The 26,141-nt window shown below is 37.2% G+C and overlaps 1 protein-coding gene across 1 annotated transcript in view; it reads right to left on the reverse strand.

Annotated features, from left to right (window-relative positions):
- Nucleotides 1-26,141, reverse strand: part of PLXDC2 (plexin domain containing 2) — a 250,177-nt gene that overhangs the window by 123,434 nt on the left and 100,602 nt on the right. Inside the window, exon 2 of the mRNA XM_059842010.1 lies at nt 13,467-13,678. Within this exon, the coding sequence (XP_059697993.1) occupies nt 13,467-13,678 (212 nt within the window). The remainder of the gene's footprint in view (nt 1-13,466; nt 13,679-26,141) is intronic.

Raw genomic sequence — 26,141 nt, forward strand, 5'->3', positions numbered from 1 at the left:
CTTTGTATTCCTCCACTGTATATTCAAATTCCAGGAGATGTAAGCCATCCTCATTTCCTGCTCTTTGGCACTAGTCTATTGTAAAAGTTGTGAGGAAAACAGCAACCAAGACCCAGCCAAGAGCCCTGAGGCCTCACATGAGGAGGGGAAATGGCAAATATAAATTGGTATGGAAAGTGTTAGAGATCTGAAGCATGAAGTTGATATTAGCAGGTATAGTTTCTAGTTGATCAGGGCTTTCCATAGGACAGTGCCGGAAGCTGTCTCTATGCTCACTGGTATGAGATGCAGTTCCTGAGCTGTTGATATTGAGTTTCAGGGATCCAGCAGGGTTTTGAGCCAAAACTGTAGAGCAATCAGTAGTAGGAACATGTACGATCAATACAAAGTTGATACAGGCAGGAGCATGGGTTAATTAATGCAGTAGCATTTTACCTATAGGGATAAAGCCTATTCTGAATCTTTTAAAGGTGTCCCACATACACCTCACTCAGCACCAGTCTTTGCCAAAGTCATGCTGTTCAGTCCAGCTGTGTGCTGGTGAGCATATAGACAGACCATGCCCATGAGAGAACCTGAGCAACACAGGACAAACTGCATCACCATGGCAAACTGCATCAACCTGGGAAACACTGGTTTTAAACAGATTGCAAACAAACTGGTAATTTATTTAGCCACAGAACTTTCTAGTTTAGTTCTTATGCACAACACACATGAAGCTTTAGTTACTAAAACATGGGACTGGCTGAAATCTGCAATCAATATGCAAAATTTCAGAATCACCGTTCATGGCTTACAGAGAAAGACAGTGATTATGAAAGTGGTTAGAAATTTCTACTGCTCTTTTGTTTGGAGAAAGTATTCATTTTGCTTTTTCATATGTCTTTTTCATGTATACATCTGTAAGAGCATTTCAGTCTGGATGGGGTACACAAGAATATTAAAAAAATGCTATGTACAGTTTTACCAAACTGTTATCACCAGCCACATTTCTTAAGGACTTGTCAGAGAAATGCTTATTTATCAGATCTCGCAGTCACGCTCAATAAAATAAATAAATCCCTTGAGAACTCTTGTGCCACAACTCTAAGACATCATATTTAATTGAGATGCTTGGTGAGTTACATGTTGTCTAGACAGGCGTGTCCAAGTTGCTGCCTTTGCCTGACATCAGGCTCCAAACAAGATTTCTGCAGAATACGCACTGTTTTTTTTTAAGAGGAATACTCTGTGTACTTGACAATTACCCAGAAAAGATCAGGATGCTAAATAATATCTTCCCTCTGTTGTCTCTGAAAAGTACTCCCTTCAAGTTAACCTAGAGTGCTGTTGAACCAATATATTCAAATATTTCAAAATTATACTAACACATTGTTTTGGTTTTGATGTTATTCTTTCTTGTGTCTAAATCTACATTACTCTTCCAGAGTAGATTGATCCAAAGTGGAATGTTGCATAAACTTGTATTTCATTTTTTGTCTTTCATCTAAATACAGGACACTAAGAAGATAAATCACAAGGCACTACAGAATTACTTTTGACTTGAAAGGTGTCTTTTGACAATTTCAAGCAATGGAAAGGATGCAAAACATCTAAGCATTAAAAACCAGTGAAAGATGAAGACATGAGATTTTACTTGTGTTTCAAATCAATAGTTTTTACTGGTATGGGGTTGGTGGCATGACAAGTAAGATAGGGAGGGGGGAAAGAAAGGAGGAATCTCAATATTTTGACCTTGATAAAATTTATTGGTATATCTGTAAAAACAAACAAACAAACAACCAAAATGAAAAAAACTATATTTTTTTCCTTCAGACTCAGATAAAAAAATAGGTAGATGAGCAGCATGTTGTTCAGTGTGCAGGTTGGATACTTCAGTGCAGCTGTCCACCTAGGAGCTGGGTTTGTAAGCACTCATTACCAGAACCACAGATCTGTTAATGCTGTCAGTGAAGATTTGCCAGCTCCTTCAGCTCCACTCTAGAACAATCCAAATACACACTTTAACTGCACTGCCTGTACTGACCATGGATGAGATCTAATTACTAAGCACTGGAGGAACCCAGGGCCATCAGAAAACTGCAGATATGATTCAGGACCTGCAGCTGACCTTTATCCTACAGGAGCAGCAGTGGACCATTCAGTATAACCACTGCCTAAAATTATATCAGACATCTATAGCTAGGCACTTTTCACCTTAAATTTCCACCAACTTTGATCACAGAATAGTTTGTCTTGGAAGAGACCTTACAGATAATCTTGTTTCAACTCCCCAGCAATGGGTAGGGGCACTTTCCACTAGACCAGGTTGCTCAGAACTCATCCAACCTGGCCTTGAAATCTTCCTGGGAGGAGTCATCCAAATTGCTCTGGACAACCTGTTCAAGTGCCCTACCATCCTCATGGCAAAGACTTTTTTGCTTATATCTCATTTAAACCAATCTTCTTGAAGCCATTACCCCTTTTCCTACCACTACATGCCCTGGTAAAACTTGCACATTCCTTGTCTATGCCACAAGCATCTAGACTTAGGTTACCAAACTGAAGAGCTGAATTTCACTTCCAATATCAATATTAGCTACAACTAAAAGAGAAAATCACTACCTGTACAGATTCCAGTGTCTTTTAGCAATCACAGTCACCTAATATTTTGTATAAATTCATGTTCATTATTGGAGCAGTATACAGATGTGTACTACCCTTTATTGAATGTTTATGTTAGAAACAAAACCTCTGCAGTGTATTTAAGAAATTATCTTGATTTCCAAGGTGATGCAATAATATGCCTAATATAATATAGGAAAAATCAACACTGTATACACTGCTAGAGACTAAATGATCAAATCAAAATTCTATTTCCAGGTTTATTGAAAAAAAAAATTCTCAGGAATGAATTGCTGCATCTTTCAACTTCATAGCCAGTAATTTTGACTCAACAAAGAGTTGGGGGGTTTGTTTTCTAGACAAATAAGGACATTGGGGGCATTGGCTTATGACTATGGAATGAAGATGTTCCAAATATCCTCACCAAACTTGCGATAATCCACTGTGCCAGCCAATATAATACCCCCAAAGTTATACCCTCAAAATGATAACCCACCAAATTGCTGACCTATGTAAGCCAGATCTACGCAGTAGCACTTGGGAGCCAGATTATGTCTGTTCTAGCACTGCAAGACACTTTTCATACACCAAAAGAGAGGCATCCATACTTTGCCTGGAGCAGGAAGAACCTGAGAAACAGCTTGCTTTGTTATCTGTACTGCAGCAGAAAACCTCTGAGAGATCTTGGCACTTTATCCCTCAAGACATTTACTGCTCTGCCTAGATGAGATCAGACAGATAGGATTTCCATCTGCAATTTCTCCCTCTTCCTACTTTTGTTGCTAAGGTTACAGAAAGAATGCTCAGAAAATGATGCTCTACTTAAAAATTGTAGTAGGAAATTGTGAAGAATTATGCAGCTTACTACAAATGCATGAAGCAAACCTCCAGAAGCCATGTCACATCTCTCTAACTTTTGTTAACTGTTGTGCCATGTTTGCTATTCTTTTTTTTTGTTTTTTCCCCCTCATTATTCCACTGCAATTATTCCACTGCAATTTGCTGCACACTCTCCAAGATCTCCTGTTTTTGTTTTCCAGAAATAAGTATACTGTTTCTTTACTGATGGTCTGTTAACAGTTAGACATGCTGCACATGAATGCATGCCAGTGTTATAGAAGAAAGAATAAAACCAAATAAATCCCTGGAATTTCCATTAGTTATTTCTGTTCTGTGTATGAAATATTACAGCTCCTAGAAGTGTTCCATCAGCATTTTCTTCAGCAGTTGAAAACAGTTAACTGGCACTTTTGGAAGAACAAATGCAAATTTTACAAATGGAACTTTCTTACCTCTGATTCCCGCCTTGATAGGAATTTTGAGCATTGGCCCCATTTATTATTCACTTTGCAAAATCTGTATAACTCATACAATCACAATGAGGATAGATCATTGACTTTGGCATAAATAACAAATTTACAGAGAGTCACAGGAAGTGACTGACCAAATCTGAAGCAATGGACTCATCTGTTTACGTGCCATGTTGTTACTGTTTTGGGATAACAGATAATTTACTTTCTCATATTAAAGAAACATGAAAGATTTGGAGAGACACTGAGTAATCCATCAATGTCAGCAGAACTCCTACAGCTTTGAAAATCTATCCCTAAAGACAGGTACTATCCAAACTGGAACTGTGTGGCTCAGTGTGACAACTTTTTACTTGCTCAAATTCCTCTGCACAAACAACTTGGTAATGTATTCACCCTCACTCCCTGCTCCAACCAACTATGCACAATTTGCTGAGTGCTGTTAAATTAGCTAAGGCTGTCTGCTTTGCATGGGTAGAAATGAACATAATCTCCTGCTTTTAGCGTGACCAAATTGATACAATTCTCCTGTTTTGAGGACACTCCTTGTGAACATGGTGAAAAGGATCAGAAAGAAATGTCGCAGAGAGACCTTCCCATCCTTCACAGCCACACTAATATTCAGCTTCACAAGTTGAATCTATTTTCAGCAAACCCCTGCAAGCAAGTGCTGAGGCATGTATGACTGAAATAATTAATTCAGAAAGTACAAGGTCTGTTGATTCTGCTCATAGCTCTTTTCAGTCATGAGTTCCACCATTCTGGAATATCCTATGAGAAGCTGGAGATGAAGGATATAGAAAAGTAAAATATTGATGTGGCATTCACATTTTCTCACTATCATTATCTTATTATCATTAAGAAAATTCAAAGGCAGATGCCGTTAAATTCTGAATTTCCTGTCTCCTTCCTTGCTGTAAAGATTCATTCTCCTCAATGTGTTAAATTAAATGCCTTTTGTGCCAATGTAGCTAAGCATGGGGAAATGAACTCAGGATTACAATGGAGTTATCTTATTTAGGAATGGGGAAGCTAGTTTTTAATTTCTTTCCTTCCCTGTCCTCTCCTCGCAAGCTTAAAGGAAATAGAGAACGAATCTTTCCTCCAGCCTTTTCCCTTTTCAGCTATACCTGAGTTATTAGCAGAACCATCACTTTTTGAGTTTAGATTGAGAATATTGGAAATGTTGACAGGCTTATTGCCACAACACTTTTTAAAGAGTTGGCAATGCATTCAGTGCAGCTGAACATTGCAGCGAGACCCAGTAAAAGTATTAAGATGACCCTGATATAAGTAAGCAATCAGTATATTCAAAAGAAAAAGATATATGAGACATTTGCCTAGTTTACCATTTTGAAACAGAAAGCCTGGAAAAAAACAAGACAGTGATATTTCAGTCTGCTGGCTGCCTAGAAAGTGTGACATCACTGGTAAAAAACTCAGCAGAAAATAGTCAGTAAATTAATGATTATTCCAGATTCTGTTTCTAATTGCAGGTGACATATTTTTTGGTGAAATTTAGCAATAGCATAGAATTAGGATATTTCATGTATGATTTGTGTTGCTTTTCAGACTAATTACCTTTCTGCCTCTTCTTTATAATGATTAAAAATTATCAGTTAAATAAAAAATTTAGCAGTACCTTCCAGAAATTTTCGTTTGTCTTAGGATGTCCCATGAAGAGAAAGTTCAAAAAATTTCCCTCAGATCACATGAAAAGGAAACATAATTTTCCCTTGACTCAGTTTGAAAAGTATATATTCAATTTTTGTGAAAATAAATTACATTCTCCATCTCCAAAGTAACAAGCTAACTTTCTAAAAGATATTCCTGAAAATTGTGAATAAAACCGTTTCAAAATAATAACAACCTTTGAAAAAAAAAATACAGCAAGAAAATTCTATACAACTTAGCCTTCAATTACTATACCAGCTACATAATTGAAAACAACATTTTATCTCTCCTACAACAAAAAAATGACATCTATACATTCTGCTAAAAGGAAAACAAAGATATATCCACAATGGTTTCAGTGCAGCGGCACTGTTTCAGCTTATCCCAAGATCCTTCCTCCAATACATCCTTAATCTCCACTGTAACTTTCAAGCTCCCAAATATGAAAATAATAACATGATATTTTACCTAATCTAGTGAATGGATACCAAAAAAAGCACAGGAACAGCTGGACTCTCTTAAGTCAAACATCTTCATATGGTCCTCAGAACTGACTGGGAATGACAATTGGACTCAATGACACTTGTGGGTCCCCTCCAACTCAGAATATTCTGTGGTTCTGTCTGTGTGATGCTCAGTATACATAGGGGACCCAGAGCAAACAATGGCAATTCCCCATTTTCCCTAGGGTCCAGTAATCTGCTCTTCAGAAACTCCCTTTGTGTTTAATAAACCATGACAAATTTGTATTCCAAGAATTTGCTTTGTGCTGTAAATTTTGACATCCACAACATTCAGTGCCAAGGAGCTTCAGAGCTTTTGCAGTTTCATGATGTGCAGTAGAACGGAATCATATTGGACATTTGTTTAACCCTCTAGAACATTATGGAAGCACCAGAGATGTGAACAGCACATGTTCCAACAGAGACTTCTGGACTCGAGTTACATTGGCTAAAGGCTGCAGGACATCTGTGCTAGAGACATGGCCCAAGGCAGCACAAGATGGGGCCTGAAATGGCTGAAAATCTGATCCAATGCAACCTTCAACTGTAAAATCATGTATTTTAGTCACAGTTGTTTTAGCCCTGGAAGTTCCGAATCTACACACTAGGTAACTGAAGTCTGATCAAAAATTGTGAAAAATATTTGCAGGCCCACTGGAAGAGCCCAGATTTTTCCTCCTCCTCTTGAATGAGTCATACATCAGAAATCACACATACACCAAAAATCTCATGATGTAGTAATTCTTAACTGTGAACAAGAAATAATTACACATCCCTAAAAGTGAAAATAAGAGTGAATATAACTTTTGTTTTATGATAACGATTTTGCAGGTAGGCCTAAAAAGCTTCTGCCATGTAATTAAATCAATTAAAGTGTATTTCTTGACTTAGAACTTTAAATTAACCTTAACCAAAATCTAATGTTTCCCTTATTTCAGTCAAGAGCTAAATATTATTTGAGCTCGATAATATAGTCTAGAATCTGTTCCTAAAATGAAGCCACATCAGAAAGTAGGAACAAAAATAAAACCGATTGTTGCTTCAGGTTTTTAGTTAGTTTTCCCTCCCAACATTTGTAAACACAAATTTCATAACAGAAATATTGTTCTTTTGCTCTCTAAAGAAACAGCCAATTCTTGTTCTGCAAAGCTTCATTCCTTCTCCCTTATACGTTAAACGCTTCAACTGAAACCTAAAATCTGGTTAAACCTTTGTACTGAATATGCATTACTTTGATATTTCATAATCTGCATGAACATGTGACTATGCACTAAGAAAAGAATTCTGCCCAAGTGATGGAGGGATCAATGGCATTCCTGATATTATTAAACTAAATGGCTGTACAAGAAATGTTGCCCATGGAATTAACTTGCACTGTTGAGGATCACTGACAAAGGAAGGAAGATACAAATACTATTTAAGATAAATATTTGAACTATAAATTTAAAAGGTAAGTAAGCAGGCAACATTACACAGGCAATTAAAGGCTCTAAAAATTGCAAATCAGAAAACAGCTTTTAGAAGTAAAGGGGGACACCCTCAGCTTAGGGTGAGGAAAAAGAACAGAAGTACTCATTCGACTGTGATAATAAAGGATCTTTTTTCTGAAATAAAGAATATGGTTATCAGTAACTTGGAGGGACCATGGCTTCAGAATACAGTGTTATTAACACTGCTCTTTTTAAGTCCTTCAAATGCAACTGACATTAAATAATTTGGATGGGAAGAAAAGAAAAAAAAAAAAAAGCAGGAACAAAATAGAGGCAGGCTTGGCCAAACTGACAGCTCACTATGAGACTATAATACTCTTTAGTTTTAAGGTTCTCTTTCACATGGACAAGTTTTTCTACTTTTAATACAGTGCATTAGGGGAGTAATCGCAGAATTGTCTTATCATTTGTCCAGCTGAGGGAAATTTAATCTCAACCATTTATTTTCTTCCTTGCTCAGACTTTCAGTGGGGACACAGCAATGGGCATGCTGACACTGCTGTCAGTAGCTGAGAGTAATTGCTCTCAAATCCCAAGGGCTGTAAAACTCAATCCCTTCTGTTGTTTTTGCCAGTCAGAATCAGACATCTTCACTTTCATGAGTGACTGGGACTGATCAGGGAGAAGTGCTCTTTTGGGCAGAAACTCTGGATCAGAATGCAAAATCCAGCTAAAGACTGTTTTTTTTATGAGTAGGAAACCCACAAGTGTTGTTTCAATAGGGGCAAGATGCTTTTCAAGTATAAAGGAAAGGTGCTGCTAAAATTTGCATTTCAAACAATGTCTAGAGAAGGTAAAGAAAGGACAAAAATACCCCAAAGAGTGACTTTAGTTGGCAACAACTGTATTTTAGCTAAAAGCAATCCACAGCAGGAGATATCAGTGTCATCCACAGGAATAAATTAATTACTTCAATAGAGAAAAAAATTTGCACTGAAATAGCCTTAATTGTCTATGTTTGCAATTAGTATGTTAGGTGGGGTGGAGAAAATAAGATACAGTTGAGTTTGGTTTGATTTAGCATGCTGGTCTTTGCTCAGAACTGAATCTTCTGTCATACAGCAGCAATCATTCTTTCTGTTCTAAGACTTTATATGAAAAATTATGTTTTTCCTCACATTTTTGCTGGTGCAAAGCAATAAAACTTTACTGCACTCAGCTCAAGCTTGACTATGATTTAATCTATTATTTTATTGCTGGATTTATTTTTGGTATTTGAAGTTTGTGAAAGACTATTGTTTTGATGTAGTATCTCTATACAGCGGCGACGAATTCGAAAGTAATTCACATGATCTAAAGTTATTCTGCAAAGTTTTTCACCTTCTGCTCATGCCAATGCAAGCTATATATCAGACACTTCTCCAGTTCAATTTCTCTGTATTTTTCTAGCCAGTGTTTTACCCTGCACTGCTGTGACTGCAGTCACAAGGAAGATCTGTGATAAAGAGACCAAAACTATACATACAGAGGGAGATTCTGTTCTGAATGGAGCTACACATAGCAAAAAATCATAGGAAATCCCTTGAAAAAATATGCACATGTTAAACTATGGAAAAATTATCATGCAACATTTGGGCACTACACAATTGTGTATTAATGCATTAGTTGTATATTATTGAATTATTTAGCCTTTTCCAGTTCTTAATAGCCAGACCTGCATTAGCAAGTACTATGAAAAAACAGGAATGCATTTGTGGATCCTTTAGTGGTGAATACTAGGGAGCCAGCATCCATGGGAGATTCATTTCAGAGATCAACTTCTTTTGCAATAATGCAAAAAATGAACATGCAGAAAGAACCTCTGATATCCACCTTCATTATCTGTTTGGCACAGGCCTTTGGGGATTGACAGAACAACTTGTCACATCATCACTATGAAGCTGAGTTTATTCTAACAATATTAATACTAATTTACTTAATAAAAGTGAGTGTTTATGGAGCATAATTTTGTTTTACAATAACATGTGAAGAAATCTAGTATATTTATCTTATTTTTCTCCTTGCTTGAAAGAAGACATGCCAAACTACATATATTCAGGAAGATGTATTTTCACAATCACTGCTTTTACAAGGGCTTACAGTGTTTGCAGCAACAAATTCCACCTGACACATTGCATTTCCTAAGCTCTATTTATCATAAGTAAAAGGCACTTCTAAATGTCCTGAGCCCAGTAAACAAAATCAGTAGATTACACAACAAGCAAAAACCCAAAAAAACCCTGACTCTCAAAACAGGAGAGAAGAATCTCAAGATAGATGGGAGGAAAAAGAGGAAAGGTAGTCTTGAAATCATGATATCGTGAAATCCCAGAAATTTGAGAAGCAAAATTTCTAGAAAGAAGAATTCTGACAGTCCCAAAGTTATTCCAGGCAGAAGGCTTTAATGTTTGGCTTTGTGACCCTTGGGAAGAAATATGGCTTAGCCATGGATGCTCCTATCTTCAATGGAGACCTGAAACTTGAAGCCAAGAAGACAAATTGTTGCAGTGCATCACCAGAACCCTGTATTTTGGGGCTGCCCCTTAGAGTTGGTTTAGATGGCTGACAGCATATTGCTTTAGCTGTCCAAGGCTATCTGCTTTGGGAATTTCTCTCAGACTGTAACATTTGCACCCATCCGTATAAGATTTCACTCTTTTTATGTCACTATTTTATGCCTCTTCAGAGCTTTATCTCTCTCTCTCTTAAGCTATTTGATATAATGGGAATGAAAACATAAAAAGTCTCTTATAAAATATGACCCTCCTCTGCCTTTGAGCTCTAGAGCACCATTTGCAAATAAAGCAAATGGGACTAACCTTCATCCTTGGGAGGCTTTTTGGATTTGCAACATTGTAGTCTCTAATTGGCACACCATAATAATCCTTCTAAAGTAGGAGGAATACTTTCAAGTTAGTAGTACTGCTTTAACAGTGTAATATATTAATTTTACCCAATAATTTTTAGTTAGCTATCAGGGCTCCTATCTGGCATGCAGCAAAAACTTGTTTATGCCTTTGCTTTTCTTTTGGCAACATCCATCCTTATAGGTTTGTGGCACCACAATATTCCAATTCTCCAGCAACACAATGAGACTTGGAGGTCTTACCATCTTCTTTCCCAGGCCCTGCTCCTTTCTGAAGGCTCAGCACATCAAATGGTTATAACCACTGCTTCTTCTACTCTCTGTAATTTAGTTCAAGACCAGTTCAAGAGAACAGCTTACCTTAAAAAAGGCACATGAATATGTATATCATTTTGTATGAGTCCTTTCCTGAATCACAGTGCCAAACAAATGCAGGAGACAAAACAGAGATGTGAAGAGAGACACTAGGCCTCCCTGGTGGCTACATTGCTCCATTTTTTGGGCCAGAGAGGCTGCATCCTAAAGAGAATCTCACCGTTATCATCTTTCCCATGCACAGGAGGATGTCCACCCTGACTACTGGAAAGGTGTGATGAACCAACCAACAATGCACTTGCATGAAGAACTTTAGAAGATCTGCACTTCATACTCCACTCAAGCTGATATTAAAATAACCACCCGGTCAGGGCTGATGGCTGATCCAGTGAAGGTATAAAACAATTCCAGCAATTCCAGTGGGAAAAAATTAATCAAAAGTGTCATTACCTTAAAATAAACAGCAATCCAGTGGAACTAAGCTTTGCTCCACACAGGTTTGATTTTATCACTTTTTACCTTACGACTGTATGGATTGATAACTCAAGTAATATTTCATTTTAAACAGTGTCTAGTAATTTCTGCCTACTGCCCTCCCTTTTTTCCTTGGCTGTTTTGGTTTTTTTTGGGTTTTTTAATGGGTTTTGTTTGTTCATTTTATTTATTTTCCTTTTGGTTTTGTTGTTGTTGTGGGGTTTTTGTTTTGGTTTGGTTTTTTTTGCCAAAAAAAAAAAAAAGCGATGGATAGAGGTGAGAGAGAAAGAGTTTGGGTTTATAAAGCTGGAGAGAAAAGAAACTCACCATTATAAAGAAGGACAGCAAATACTATCAACTGTAAACATGCTCATCACTGTCAGTCTTCATATTAAAGAAGTCTGCATTTGCAATGTAAGCCTACAAAACACTTTAGAGAAAACAGTATCTGTAAAGGAGGGATGTTGTCATCCCGTAGCATCACTAACTGTAAGTGGCAGCTAATACTTATTCTCTGGATTTTCTTTAGCAAGCACTGCAATGTGCACAGAACAAGGATTTAAAATAATCAATAAGCTCTCCAGCCCTGCTGATAAGCTGCCAAGCTGTAGAAGACTGCAACATATGGATTCTTCCTCCGTGGATTTCTGTTGTATATTCTACCTCCTCCATAAGGCCAGGCATCAAGGGGTTTTTTGTGAGACGCCTCTCTGTTGTGGTGGGGATTTTCAGTGGAATCTGATAATGTGTAAAACCACAACTCCGTTATCTTATTGTGCTGAAAAGACCTTAGAAAAAAGGTTTGCAACAGAACACAAAACCTGAATTCAATAAATTTTCAGGTTAAGACACTCTAAAGACATTAATCTGTCAGGAAAGATGTTCCTGGAAAATGTATATCCATTTGCAGGCATTCATTTTTGTTCCCCAAGCCTTGCTATGCGTAAGTGTTAGAGGGGGACAGCTGACCATTTTGCTTCAAAAGAGCTTGGAACCCAACTGAATGGAAACACTGCATAGGGATCTACAGGGTAAGCCATGGAAAGATCAGCTACTAAAACTTCCCTGTACCTGAGACAGCTTGCTCTTTTCCGGCTAAAATAACTAGTGGCAAGACTGATCTGTGTTGTAGCCCAAAATAATTGCTACAAGTGTGGGCAGATGGGGATTACACGAGGCAGAAATGAGGTTAAAAAAATCAACATGAAATTCAAAACTACAATTTACCAACCAGTGACTTTCATGTTAGCACAAGAGTAAATGTAATTAGTGCTGTGCAAACTGGGAACCTTAAAAACAACGAGCACAAAACACACCTCTCTGAAAGCACTTTGTTTTGTTCATGAAGTACAGATTCCATTGTCTCTACAGATGGGTTTTATATTGCATTGTGTTTTTTTATTGTGTAAGTAACAACCCAAAATCTGAAATCTGCATTTTTTTTCTCTGAGATTAAGCTTCTTGGAACCGAAAAAACCCCCATCACTGTTGTTTTGGAAGCAGATTATAATGACTGAAGACGTTAAGTGTAGTTTATTCCAAGCTGTGTTTTATTGAAAAACAGGATGCAGATTTTATTAACAGGAAACCCCCAAATTCAAAACTTAGAAAAACACTACCACAACAACAAGAAAAGAACCAAAGAAAACAGGACAGAGAGCTATCTGGCAGCTAAATAAGAAATTAGAGGTTGAATGACACTATAAAATAGAGGGAGAATGTCCCAAGGCTTCACAAAGATGGACTCCATCCATCTTATTCCTTTGGAAGACCAAAAATCAAATAGTATGCAATTTTTTCAATCACCAACCTGAATTTTCTTCCAATTTTCCATTTCTCTAGGGTCTTTTCCCCTTTGCGCCTGGATATCACTCACCAGAAAGATCAGGAAAAGTCTTCCAAATTGAGGTGTTTACATCAGCTTCAAAAAAGAATTCAATTTTATTCTGTTTTAATACTACTTCCTTTTCCAGTTTTCCAGCAAGAACTGCTAAAACATGGGACTTCCCTTAACTGCTTTCCATCAAAATAGCAAACACCCTCAAGAGACTACCTCCAAAAGTCATAAAGGACAGGTTCCAGCCTCAGGACAAGAGAAAACTCCAGCTTCCTTGTGCTGATAGGTTCACAAAGACAAAGACCAGAGGTACTGCTCCCCATAAGTGTTTGAATACCCTGAAGGAAATGTCCTAATTTTTTACCTTCCCCCAGGCAAAGACAATAAAATGAAATAGATGAAATGAATATCTACCTCAATCTGTGTAGTGTTGTCATGTCCCTCCTCAAGCAGCAGGTCTGTGAAACCCCCTGGCTCCAAGGAATCCTGCCCCATGCTGGCCCTGTTGGTGTCCACTGATTTGAGGGTGTCTGAGTGCCTTCTCCACCTGCGGCTGCTTACAAATGAATCCACCTCCACATTTTCCTCCACTCGAGGGAAGCTCTGAACAACTTCATAAAACACACCTGTTTGACAAGAAAAGAAAGGGAAAACAAAGCAATGTAGTAAGTCAACAGAACACTGGTTTGCCAATCATAATTGAAAATAAATTATAAATAAAATAAAAATAAATCATAATTGAAATTGAAAATAAGTTTTATAAAGGTAATGAACACTCCATAAAATAGCCATTTGTATCCCTTTATGGCAATGTAAGTGTTTAAAAGAGCTATTATGCTTATACAAAATTCAGGAATTTTGGACTTTTGGACTAAGTTTTGAGGACTCATCTAAACATCCTTACTGTTTTATTTTTCTGCTTGTTTTCTGTCTGGGAAAAGCTTTTCCTGTAACATTTTTAACTTTAATGCATGTTTACCCATAGCTGACACTTTTCAAAATAGAATAAATCTAAAAAAAATATTTTCATCACCTAAGAAAACAAATGTAGAAGAGACAGAGAAACTCTTGTACAGACTTAGGTTTTCCTACTGATTTTATGTCGAAAGAGCTTGGAAGCCATGGTGAAAGGCAAATAAACATTATGAAAGATGGGAAATTCTCATAAACAGCTGTTCCAGTTCATAAATAAATCTGTCCTGCTGTATACGTGATAAACATGAATGATGAGTGAAGCCTGCAGACAGCCACTACATCTTCTGCAAGGGGTGAGCAGTTGGGTGGTGTGTTTAACATATTACATTTGGACATTTTCATGCTCATTTGCCACTTTTTCATATGAGTAAAACTATCAGCAAAACAAACCTATAAAACTCTCAGCAGACGAAGCCATTAATTCTTCAGAAGTATTCATTTTGCCCAATCCAAAACCCTATCTAAGTATTTTTCTGTCAATTTATTTTTGTTACCACCATCAAGAGAGAGTGAAGTTTGCATATTTTGCACTAAAAATCAGATATGCCTTTCATGTTGTCTTTATGTCTTAAAGGAGAAGTAGAGGGGTGCTCTGTGCTTTTGATGGGCCAGGAAGAAGGTGATTTGGTCCAAAAACGAGAAAAAGCAGACCTCTCAAAAAGAGTGGTAAAGGAAAATGCTGAAAGGATAGACCAGTAAACAATTATGTGCAGAAATACTTCCATTGCTTTTTTAAACAGAATTTTCTGAACAAAAGATGGTACAACTTCCAAGGTCCTTAATAAGCAACACATGTTGTCAAAGTACAGAAGAGATGGACAGATAGAAAATGAGCTATCAAAGGTTTAAAAAAGTAAGATTTTCCTGCATCACAGCAGGTACAGGTATAGGAGCCATAGGTATAGAAAAATCTGTCTGACATTGTTCTTGGCAGACCAGAAAGTCTTACAATACAGAAACAATATCTAATACACTTTAGGCTCTATGTGGTTCCATTTTTCTATCAAACTCTCCCAAATCTACTAAACTCATTTCCTAAGTTATTTGATCAGTTTCAAGCAAGCTGAAATTATGTGTGATGAAGGTGCTTGGTCAGCTAGATAAATCAGGATTTAATTGACATGCAAAACAAGCAATCTTAGGCCATATCTTTCCTCAGACCCCAAGAAATCAGTCTGCTTTTCTTTTAATAGGTGGCTTTTTGAAGCCTGTTTCCTTGCATTTCTTAAAAGCCTTAGAACATTGACTTCAACAAATTGCTACTGTGCTCCCCATTTTATCAGACAGTCAGCAGCCCGATGCAGAGGGACAGCTCAGCAGGTGAACTAACTTATTCCTCCACATTCCTTATCAAAATTTATTCAAAGCAGCCGTCTCTGCTTCAGCTTGCAGCCTTCACCGTGCTGTTATGGGGATCAGGAAGCTGTGGGACATGGCAAACTGCTGAGAGCCACGGGCAGGCAGGGCTCCAGGGAGGCAGGGTTTGTCCCCTGCTGCCACCGAGGCTGGGGCACGGGGACACCACGGCACCCTCTGCAAGCCCTGGGGAGCACCACACACCTAGAGACAGGGCACCCAGGCCACAGCACCTCCACTATGTCTGCGTGACCCCTTTCCTTTCCCCTGAAGCACCTTTCCTGCCTGGCCTTGGGGGCTCAAAACCCATACTCAGAGAGACCCAAAAAAAGCATTTCACCCCCATTTTGCAGTCCCAGTCCAGCCTACTCTTTCCATACATGTTTGAAATGTTGAGACAATCATCTAAAATAGCAAAAAGAACATGTGAAATTAGGGGAAGATTTTAAATCCCATTCACCTCAAGTTGAGACCCATTTGTAAAGAAAATCAATTACACCTTGCTCTCCCACATCCTGAAGAGAAATGAATGAAGTTTCTAACCTTTAAGGGGTTCATAACATAACCTGGTTTTTAAAATTATAATAATATAATGATGGTGAGAAGGAAAGAAGTGTGTTGGGGTATTTCCACTAGCTTGTAAATTCTACACAATTTGCTCCATATTTTCTTTTATGGTATAATTGCATCATGGCAACTGCAAAATTTGGCTTGCCCATTCCCTATTACAGAGATTTTCTATGTCATTAGTGCACAATTGTTACCTTTTAAATTTTTAATTACATGATTTTTCTCTTTGAAACATAGAAAATGTTCTAAAAAAGACTGTTTCTGCCATTACACTGATAAACATTTTTTTACAGGTACAAGCTATACTGACATAAGGAAGCCTAAGAATCATCTGACTGTATTCAGAATGCATGATGTCCTTCTAAATTGAATAGCAGCAAGAATTAAAGGCAGGAAGTGATAACTATTCAATTTAAAACTAATCTTTGGAGGTTTTTTCACTGTAAAATCTGTAAAACACTGTTATCAATAGACTAGTTAACTGTCCTGGACTGGCAGTGTGAGGATACTGAGCTACAATGTGAGAGAAAATCTGGATGTGATTTTAAGGAATAAATAAAGAAACATACTGTGTGATTCCTCCTTCATTAAACTTTTTCCTTCAACTACAGGGGATAGAGAGATAGAGAGGGGTGATGAGCTTGGCTGGACCAGCTCTGCTCCAAAATGTTCTTTTTGTTTATCCCAGCAGATCTCTAATGCTGAGAAAATTACAAACATTTTTGAAATATGCTGGACAGGATGTTTTACTTTTATGTAAAAAGAACTTACATAAATTTTCAGATAATGGATAGATAAACTATCGTTAAGTTCTAAAAGGGAGCATCCCATAAGAAAAGGCTTTTAGAGACCTAAAATTCCAACACTTTGCAAGTTAGAACTGTTTGATGTTTCTGGTTGAAATCTCTGTGTAGCTAAAAAAAAAAAAAAAATCACATAAAAGGCATTTTAGAGGAAATGTACTGAAGTATTATAGTCTTATCTTTTAGATCCTGGAGCTCTTGCTTTAATTAACACTGAAGGAGAACATGTCATTCAAATCAATTGAAAAGAAGCCAAATGCTGTAATGTCTGATTCATAATAAAATCACAATATTGGCAAGCACAGATGGGTAGCAACTTGTTCAACTTGTATGAACAGAGATGCAAAACTTGGCTCTAACAGATCAGAAATGCTGGGCTATACAAGAAAGATTTGCTGAAAGGGAAGAAGACACCTATAAGTGGTAGGGACATGGGTTCTCTGCTTTGCTAACCTGCCCTCAAAGCAAAACTGAGAAATTCCAACCAAATGGGCCCAAAATGCAACAGCTGAACCTGACAAGTAAAACAGTTCTAATTTTGCAAGGAAGTCTGGTCTACATAAAACTTTATTTATAAGGAAGAAACAACAAAAAAGAAACTTTTTTTTAATGGGTGGCAATGTAACCAAAGGAGAAAGAAATCTCTGGGAAAAAAAAAGGCAAATATTCTTCCATTCATTCAACTAGCTTTGGGTTTCCCCCTGCCACCCTTTTCCAAAAGTTCAAACAAAATTTTGTGGAGTGTTTCAGCATATCAGAATTTCTGAATTGCATTTCTGAAATGCGTGTGTTATTTCATGATTGCACGCATTTAAGACAACTCTGCAATTTGCCTAATTTCATAAATGCATCATAATCAGCAAGATTTTTTTTTTTTGAAAGACTAGAAATACTCATACAGTGAAACCTGTATTCAGAAGATTGCTGGTGAGATACATGATCAACTTTCTAAATATGCCACAGCCCAAATGCCAGCAAAATCAAGTATCAAATATACAAATTTTTTCATCAAGGCACAGAAAATGCCATGATACTACTTCAGCTTAAGCAACTTTTTACAGCCTGTCTTATGAGTCTTTATTTATATTATGACCCTTTCAGTATGGGTGAGAGACCAAAAAAATGTTGATGAAAGATGTGAATACTGGTCCCATGAAGTTACAGACTCTTTCCAAACATAAACATGCCTTTAAAGGATTCTTCAGGTACAGGGCTTATATATTTAATGATGATTATCACAGCAGAAATCAGTCATATGTGTCAAAGAAAAGAAAATGTCTACTTTAAATTAACTCTTCCTATGAACACCTCAACAAAATAGAGACTTTTTTCTTCATCTGTACCTGATTCATGGGCCTACGACCAATTTCATTTTTCTGACCTTAATTTAGGAAAGATAGATAAGCTTGACTTTCAATATGTCCTTGATAATGATACAATACATTTCCTAATAAATTAAAAAAAACTATGATTTGTAAAATCTATCCCACACTACTAATTAGCACACAAATAGCTGTGTCAGTTTGGGACATGATTTGGGTAAACCAACAAAAGATCAGATCCTCATAGTTTCTTAAAACTTGTCTGAAACTGCCAACAGAATTGTAATAATATGTGGGAAAATAATGCATAGCATGATCCTATTTTTCCCAACTAGGGATGAGAATTTATGAGGCCTGCAAAGGGAATCAGAGGTCAATGATGATAAAACTCTGAATGATGAAGATGATGATCACTGTACTGCTCTGGAATTGTTTGCTCAGAACAAAAAAATAATGTCTAAAATAATAACACTAGCTCGAGGTACATTTTCCTTGCAATTATATAAAAGTAGTTACTAAGACTCATGTCCAATACAGAATCAGTATCAATAATAATAGGTATTATGGCAGGGAAGTAACATAACTGGTAATTTCCTTCCATATCCATTTTATCAACAATATGAACTCAGACCTTCCCCTTCACAACTGCTTTCTATTCCATAATTATTTTTCACCACTACAAGTGGTCCCAAAGAGAATATTAGCACACTTCTAGACCTTTATCTTTGTCAGAAATAGAACTGCTGCAGGCTGAGTTTTTGTAGTGCATTGGGTGTTTTGTTTTTGTTTTTGTTTTTTTAAATTTTTCATTGTTTGTTTTAATTGCCTGATTTACTTTCAATTTGTACTTATTTATGTAATCATACAGGTAAATTAAAAATGATATAAGTAAAGATCTCAGTCCGCTGGTAACAATACTGTTACTTTGATTAGCCTACATCAACACGGAGGGAATATTGTTCAATTCCAGCTTCACTTGTATTCTCCAGCTACATAAACACAATAATTTGCACATTGAATTTACAAGCAATCTGATTATGGCTTTATAATTTCTTATTGATTTGTTTTTCTATTCTTTTTGACAGTTCCACTTGGGGACCAAGATTTAAATTTATTGCTAACTGGATACATACAGAACCAAAAAATACAACTTATGTCTCACAGAAAGCTTGCAGTCTTGAAGATCCTGGATAGTAAGAGGAGGGAAAGAATTTTGGTCGGTATAGAGTGACATCAGTCATCACCAAAAACCTAGCTAGATTTTGAAGCTATTTTAGTAAAAAGAAGATTTAAAAAGGAAAAAAAAAGTGGGTAATTTTTTTTGTGCACGTATTCTAGAAGGATTGAAGTTGCTTTCCCATCTGATGTTAGAACAAGAGTCAAGAAAAGGCTGATTGTAACAAGTGGAAGATATAAAACATTTCACACCTACTAGGTGCTTACAAATCTTATGCACATCTGCATCCCACCCTTGCAGACCTTTTTTGTATTAGTTTTGGAACGATAAAAACACAATTATGATAAAGCTAACAATGTGGAGTGTAATCCTTTATTTCAGCTTTCCACTTTTGGAGACAGGAAGACAAAACCACCTTGAAAAGAAAGATAATGAAGTTGGAATTGATTCTGGTGTAGTCTTTCCTTACAAAATAAAAGAAAAAAAAAAAGAAAAGAAGCTCTAATAGACTTAGATGCCTAGCCATGGCAAATTCAATTTGAGCACTGTTCACTTAATCTTTGCTCCCTATACTAATATGTTCAATATCCACCTCTCCAGTAGCACTTGCAATAATTATCAGTAATGCAAACCCCCAGCTGTACATAGATGAATATTTAGCACATACTAAGCTTTCAAAAGGAAGTGTATCTGTAATGTTCTAATGTACCTGGAGCAAAACTCAAAGTTTAAATGATTTTATTTTCTTGTGCATTATCAACTACAGCATAGAAAAGGAAGTAGTTAATACATTTTAAATAATTTGATGTTTTCTGATTAACTTGTAGCAAAAATTTCAAAATGTTAATTCATGTGTAGTTTATGTATTTGCTGTTCAAACCTCCCTATAACACAAACTCTTGCTAAAGTACAGAATTATTTATTTAAAAAGCAGTAAAAAGTAAAGAATTCAACAAAAAAATGCCCTGCCAAGAGAAATTGAGATTTCTCTATAATATTCTATTTATATGCAAATTCTTGCTTTTCCAAACTCGATTCAAAGGTTTGCCAGAGAATACTAATATCAACAGTACCTTATTTAAACACATTGTAAAGAAGTTTTTTTTTGTTTTTTTTCTGGTCAGTACCTGGACTACAGTATGATTGCTGTTATTGGACAGTAGCATTAGAGCTGTCTCCTATGCATATACTTCACTGTTCCAACTTGAAGGCATCTTTCTTTTTCCTGAAGGCTCTAGCACTGGAACAACCCAGGGATAGGAGAGAAAAGCACACAAAAAGTGAACTAGGTGCATAGTTTGAGCTGCAGCATGTGACTTGAAATCATTTTGCATGACTTCAGAAAGAAGACAGTAAATAACTGGGATGTTAGAACCCGTGCTAGCTTTGCTAATTATGCCCTTCAGAGCAGATAGTGCCAAATGTGACTTTGGTAGAAGGGTTATTTTCAGTTTTAGCCTGAGGAAAAGCCAAAGGCTAAGGTAGAAGGAAGCCCACTGCTCAAAAAAAGGATTAGCACAGAGAGCACGCACAGTGTCTCGGCACAGCAGCGTGCAGAGGAAAAGAGCAGCGATGGCAGGGACACTGCTCTGGCCAAGACACCACAGGCCTGTCACTCCCTGGTGCTGGAGCAGCACCAGAGGGTAATTGGCTCCCTGGGCAGCCCTGTCAGGCTGGCTTTGAATCAGGACACGGATCAATGGCAGCATTCACCCCGAAGGCAGCCACTCAGGGTTGGGTGGCTCAAGCAGAGATACAGATGGACAACAGGGCTCACACACCAACACGTGGAGCTGCCCATACATACAGGTACAGGCAATGTCACCTCAGGGGCACAGGCTGAGCAACCTGGCACACTGGAAATAAAATAAGAAAGTTGGCACAATGCCATAATGCCTCATCAGGTGCAACAAACACTGATGGCACATAGATGAAGGATTTCCTCTCCTCCCTAGTCAGTGGTGCCCAACAGACTGAAACCACCCTTGGTCAGTTTGTCTCAAACAAGGGCAAATTCCTGAGCCTCTTACTATCTCCAAATAGACTTATTAATGAGTTTGTGGCAGTGTGCCAAAATACAGCCTACATACAGAGGGACACTTCTGAGAGCTCAACAAGTCCTGGACACTTCAAAGAAAGGCAGATCATGTAATGTAACCCCAGCATGACTTAAATATGGCACATTTCTTTCTCTGCATCCTCAGTCCCTTCTGCCCCCATCACAGGAGGGGAAAGGAAGTGGTTTGCAGGAGTAGATGTTTCACAGAGCTCAGGATTTGGAAAACTGGAAAATGAGCAAGCTAGAAATTTGTAGCAGAGAATGTAATAATAATCTGATGTAATAAAAGCTGAAGAAAGAAACTGCATTCTTTTTCTTCCAGTAGAGTGGCAAAACAGAATATTTTGAAGATGGGAAAATTAAAATTTACAGCAGTTTATGGAGACATAACTTGAACTTTTTTTCAGCTCAAGATCATAAATTTATTTCCATCAGAGCCATAAATTTAAACCCCTTCACTTTCATTATGGATCAAACAAGGAAACTAAATATCTTCTTTCATTTTCTGCACACAAAGTCTTCCTAGACAAACAATGATTCAGGATTAAGAAAGATTAATCCAGCTACAAGTAAACAGATTGATCATTTGTAGAATTAATGAATTAATTTAATAAGCAGTAAAGGCTTAGTGCTAGAACTCACTACACTGTGGTGTCAAGATGTTTTTCATGAAATTTCCTGCAAAAAGTAAAAGAAGTAAATTGTCATGTTCAAACACAGGTCAGGAGAAGTAAAGGTGGTCTCACTGGGCTTATATGATACAGCTACATGTTTAGGTTAGCAATGATTGAAAAATACATTAAATGCTAGTATTCTAGAATTCTTAAGATATCTTTATCTGATTTTCACACCTTTAAAGATACACTGAATTATACTTACAATGTTTTATCTGTGATGTCAGTGATGCCTTTTTCTTTTTGTGGAGATGGGATGGTCAAGAAATGAAAATGGTATTTTATTTTAAAAAAAGAGATATTGAAGCTTATTTCAAGGTCTCTTCACTCTCAACTTGAAATTGCTGTTCAACTTAAATTTCCCTCTATATTTACCCAGTTCCCTTATTTCTGCATATTTACTTCCAAAATAATTGAAAAAACTTTAAAAAAAAAGGACCTATTCCCTTCTATTTTCACTCACATTCATGAAGTGTTCTAAGGACTTCTGACAGCATGGTAGGGATTCTAAATAATAATTCAATCTGGCTCAGTGCAGTACCATAGATATGGTCCTCTGTAGGAGCAGACAGTAAAGAAGTCACAACTTTTCAATTTTTGAAGAAGCATACGAGAAAACTAAGTAATTATAGTAATATATTTAGTGTATAGATGGGTTCTCTAAAAGAAACTATATATATTCTGCAAAAGAGCAGTTCACTTACATTTTTTAGTATTTTTCATAATAGCTCAATGAATGCCTCTCTTTTGCAATCTGTAAGATGCAGATAACTAAACAAACTTTCTCTCTTAAACATGGTCTGTGTTACTGATGAGAAGCACCAGATAATATCTATGTACCATTTTATTACTAAAAGGCCATTGCCTATTTCTTCCACTCTCTCTGTTGGCAAAGTATTTTCTGACTTGTCTTATGAAGATTAAATTTGTCACTGAAATCCAATGGGTCTAAATGCCTTCAGCTTTTTTATTTTCTTTATTTTCTGAAGAAATTATCATTTTGGCTTCAGCTAAAATCAGTTAAAATCCTAGATCAGGATATCTGCTGGAGAAAAGCATCATGTTTCTAGCACACTAATGGGAGAAAATTAGAGCAGAGATTTTTTTTTTTTAAGCTCTGGCACAAAATCTGTCTTGCTAGACTTGATGTGAGACCAAAAAAAAAAAAAAATCATAGATTAAGAAAGAAATTGTTATAGAAATGTGTTTAGAGTCAACGAACAGCTGTATTAAAACCATCAGAAATCAGAGTTATAAAAATACAAATTAAGCCCATTTGAGATATGAATGATAGAAAGACATTCTTTGTTTGGGAGAAAAGAAATAAACCCTTTGAAAACTGGCAGAGATACTGGAAAAAGAGAAGATAAAATACTGCATCGATCTTGAAACTTGTCAAAGCAATGAAATTATCCAGAAAATGTTGAATTGGGCTGCCCAATACATGGAGTATTGAATATGGCCTTTGTCTTCTCCCAAAAGGCAGACGAGCTGGTACTGTGGATTGTGCAGCTCTGGGCAGTGAAGTGCAGGAAAGGAAAGTTTTCACAGTTTTTGACTGAACAGGACTGGAACTACTCAACTCCTATAAAAGCATTTTAGACTTTACAGATAAAACCTGTTTTTTTAAAATGTATGTTACATTTGACATTGCTACTGTTTACATGCACTCCCACCATACCAAAGTAAAATTAGGGAACTGCATTGCTGGCATCCACTTTTAATATACACAAGTTACAAGGAACTTAGGCATTTGGATAGACATATTCTGGGAGAAGATTGAATACATGTGTTTTTTTCTTCTGTATTAAACACCTTTCACTTCAACCACAACATTTCCAGGAAAAAAAACTATTATCAGTTTTGCAGCACTCCTGCTGGGGTGGGCTTGTTAGCATGCTGTGGACATACATTTCATCTCTGCATTTTTTTTTTAAGGAGAAAGAAATGGATACTGCCATTACTGTTGCAAAGCACATGGTGTTTTGGAAGCTGTGCAGTGATGAGCCAGCTTAAATGACATCAGTCTACACTTTATGAAGGGACAGATTTGCAACTCTCTGCTGCGCCAGTGCTTTTCTAAGTGGAAGATAGGACATTATGTAATGTGTGGAGATCATTACACATTAATCATCATATGAAGAGTATGTTATTTTACTTTTCAGAGGGTAAAAATATAGACATGACACACGGAACAAGAGAGCTCAGTATATTCCTTAAAAATACAAAGGTACTTAAATGTTTAGGAAGAGTTTATTTTCAAAATGAAGCTGAGCTTATAGGAACTCAGACCTGATAGACTCAGTGATAGGATGCATGCAAACACTGCCTAGTGCCCACAGAGAGCTGAAGGAAAGAATCTATGAGGAAAAGACCTTCTTCACAAAATGGTTGGTTTTCTGCTTGGGTAATCACTCAAGTGCAGAGCATTTATACTTTATGCAGCCACTCACTCAAACAATTGCCCAGGTTCACTATTTTCACTGGCTAGAAGGCAAATTCAAAGGAGAAAAGGGAAAAATATCTTTAAGTAAGAGAGAAAATAGAGTGTTTTAGAAGTTTTTTAGATAAAAAGACATTTCAGAGTTTAATTACTAAACAAAGAGAATAAAATCCATGTACAGAATGAGCTGGTAAAAAAAATCAAAATTTGGCCTATTTTGTTAGACAGAGATGGAGATACATGTAAAATATACTTGAAAAATCACCTGTGTTTCTTCTTATTCTATTCACCACAGATTTTATTCCTAAGAAGCACATAATAATGTTGTCTCAATGTGCTATTTCTTTTCTCTTTCAAAAGGAAGAACAGTGCCAACAGTCAGCTATGATTCCCCATGCCCTGCCCTTGAAATTCAATGACAGAAAAGCACTAGCCAGATGCACAAAAAGGCATCTTTTAGAGCAGTCTTATATTTCTTTGTCACATCATCTTGCTGCCAAGGTTTTAACCCACATCCTGGCTGACAGCCCATCCAGAGCCAGAGCAGCCACAGTAAGGTTTGCAAACCAGCTCTTCACATCTTGCAGCAGGGAACCGATTCAAAACCAGCTTAACTACATTCAGTGTTGTAAAAGATTTGCCTGGTTCCTGAAAATTAATATAACCCTAGAAATCATAATTACATAATTAATATAACCCTAGAAATCATACTGAAGTTTCTCAAGAACAATTTGGTTTTGTTTCCAGTTAGCTCAATGCTAATTTAGGGCACAAACTCTCACTCTGTAGCACACGTATTCATGCTGTCAAAGCACTTGCAACTCATGCAAGTCCCAAGCTGGTGAACTTTAATGGGACTTTAACAGCCCCTAAAACTGCCCATCTTCTACAGGCCTGTCAGTTCCACTCCAATGAGGAGTTAATTTTAAATTAATCTGTCTCCTTGCTGAATGCTGACTGCCTTCCTCGACACATATATCTCATTTATTCAAGCAGAGAAACAGTTCAGCCACTAAAGATGCATCATTCCATGTCTGAATTATAGAGGGATAAATTACCAGTTCCTGGATATCTAGGTGTCTTGGCCAACCAGCTGCTGAGCTTGCACAGGCAGAGTGTTTAGGCTGTCCTTTTGCAGTATGTCCCCCAAACCCACTACCATTAACAGGCCTGGCTTACAGGATTTTCTCTTCAGATAACTGTAAGGAGGATGCTATCTAGTGCTAAAGGATGCAATCATGCTCAGTCAGTAAGGACTGGCATCCCCACCTACCAAAAAGGTGGTTGGGCCACCTTTCTTACCTGCCTGGGCTGCTCACTTGATCCCACTTTCCTGTATTGGAAAGCATACGCCCACTGTGACAGAATTGTCTCTTGAAATTCACCATAAACTTTTCTTAAATCAGGGCTAGTTACAGTCCTCATAGATTTTATTCACTGTCTGTCTTGCCCTCTCTCCTTCATTTGAATTAGTCTTCACTATTGTCCAGAAAAACTCCAAAAGCAGGACACCTTGCTAGGAGCTAGAAGACCTCCCTGAGGGTAAAGGTAACCTTGATCTCTCTGCCTCACTTCCCTGGAGAGTGCATAACCACCAGGATATCATGATAGCACAAGACACCAGCACCTGGGCTCAGATGACAAGTTGAGAGCTTCTCTCATTGACAAAGACCAGCTGTACTTTCAGAAGTGCATTGCACAAGCTGGAGC

The sequence above is a fragment of the Haemorhous mexicanus genome, chromosome 1, assembly GCF_027477595.1.
Source record: "Haemorhous mexicanus isolate bHaeMex1 chromosome 1, bHaeMex1.pri, whole genome shotgun sequence".
Classification (NCBI taxonomy): Eukaryota; Metazoa; Chordata; class Aves; order Passeriformes; family Fringillidae; genus Haemorhous; species Haemorhous mexicanus.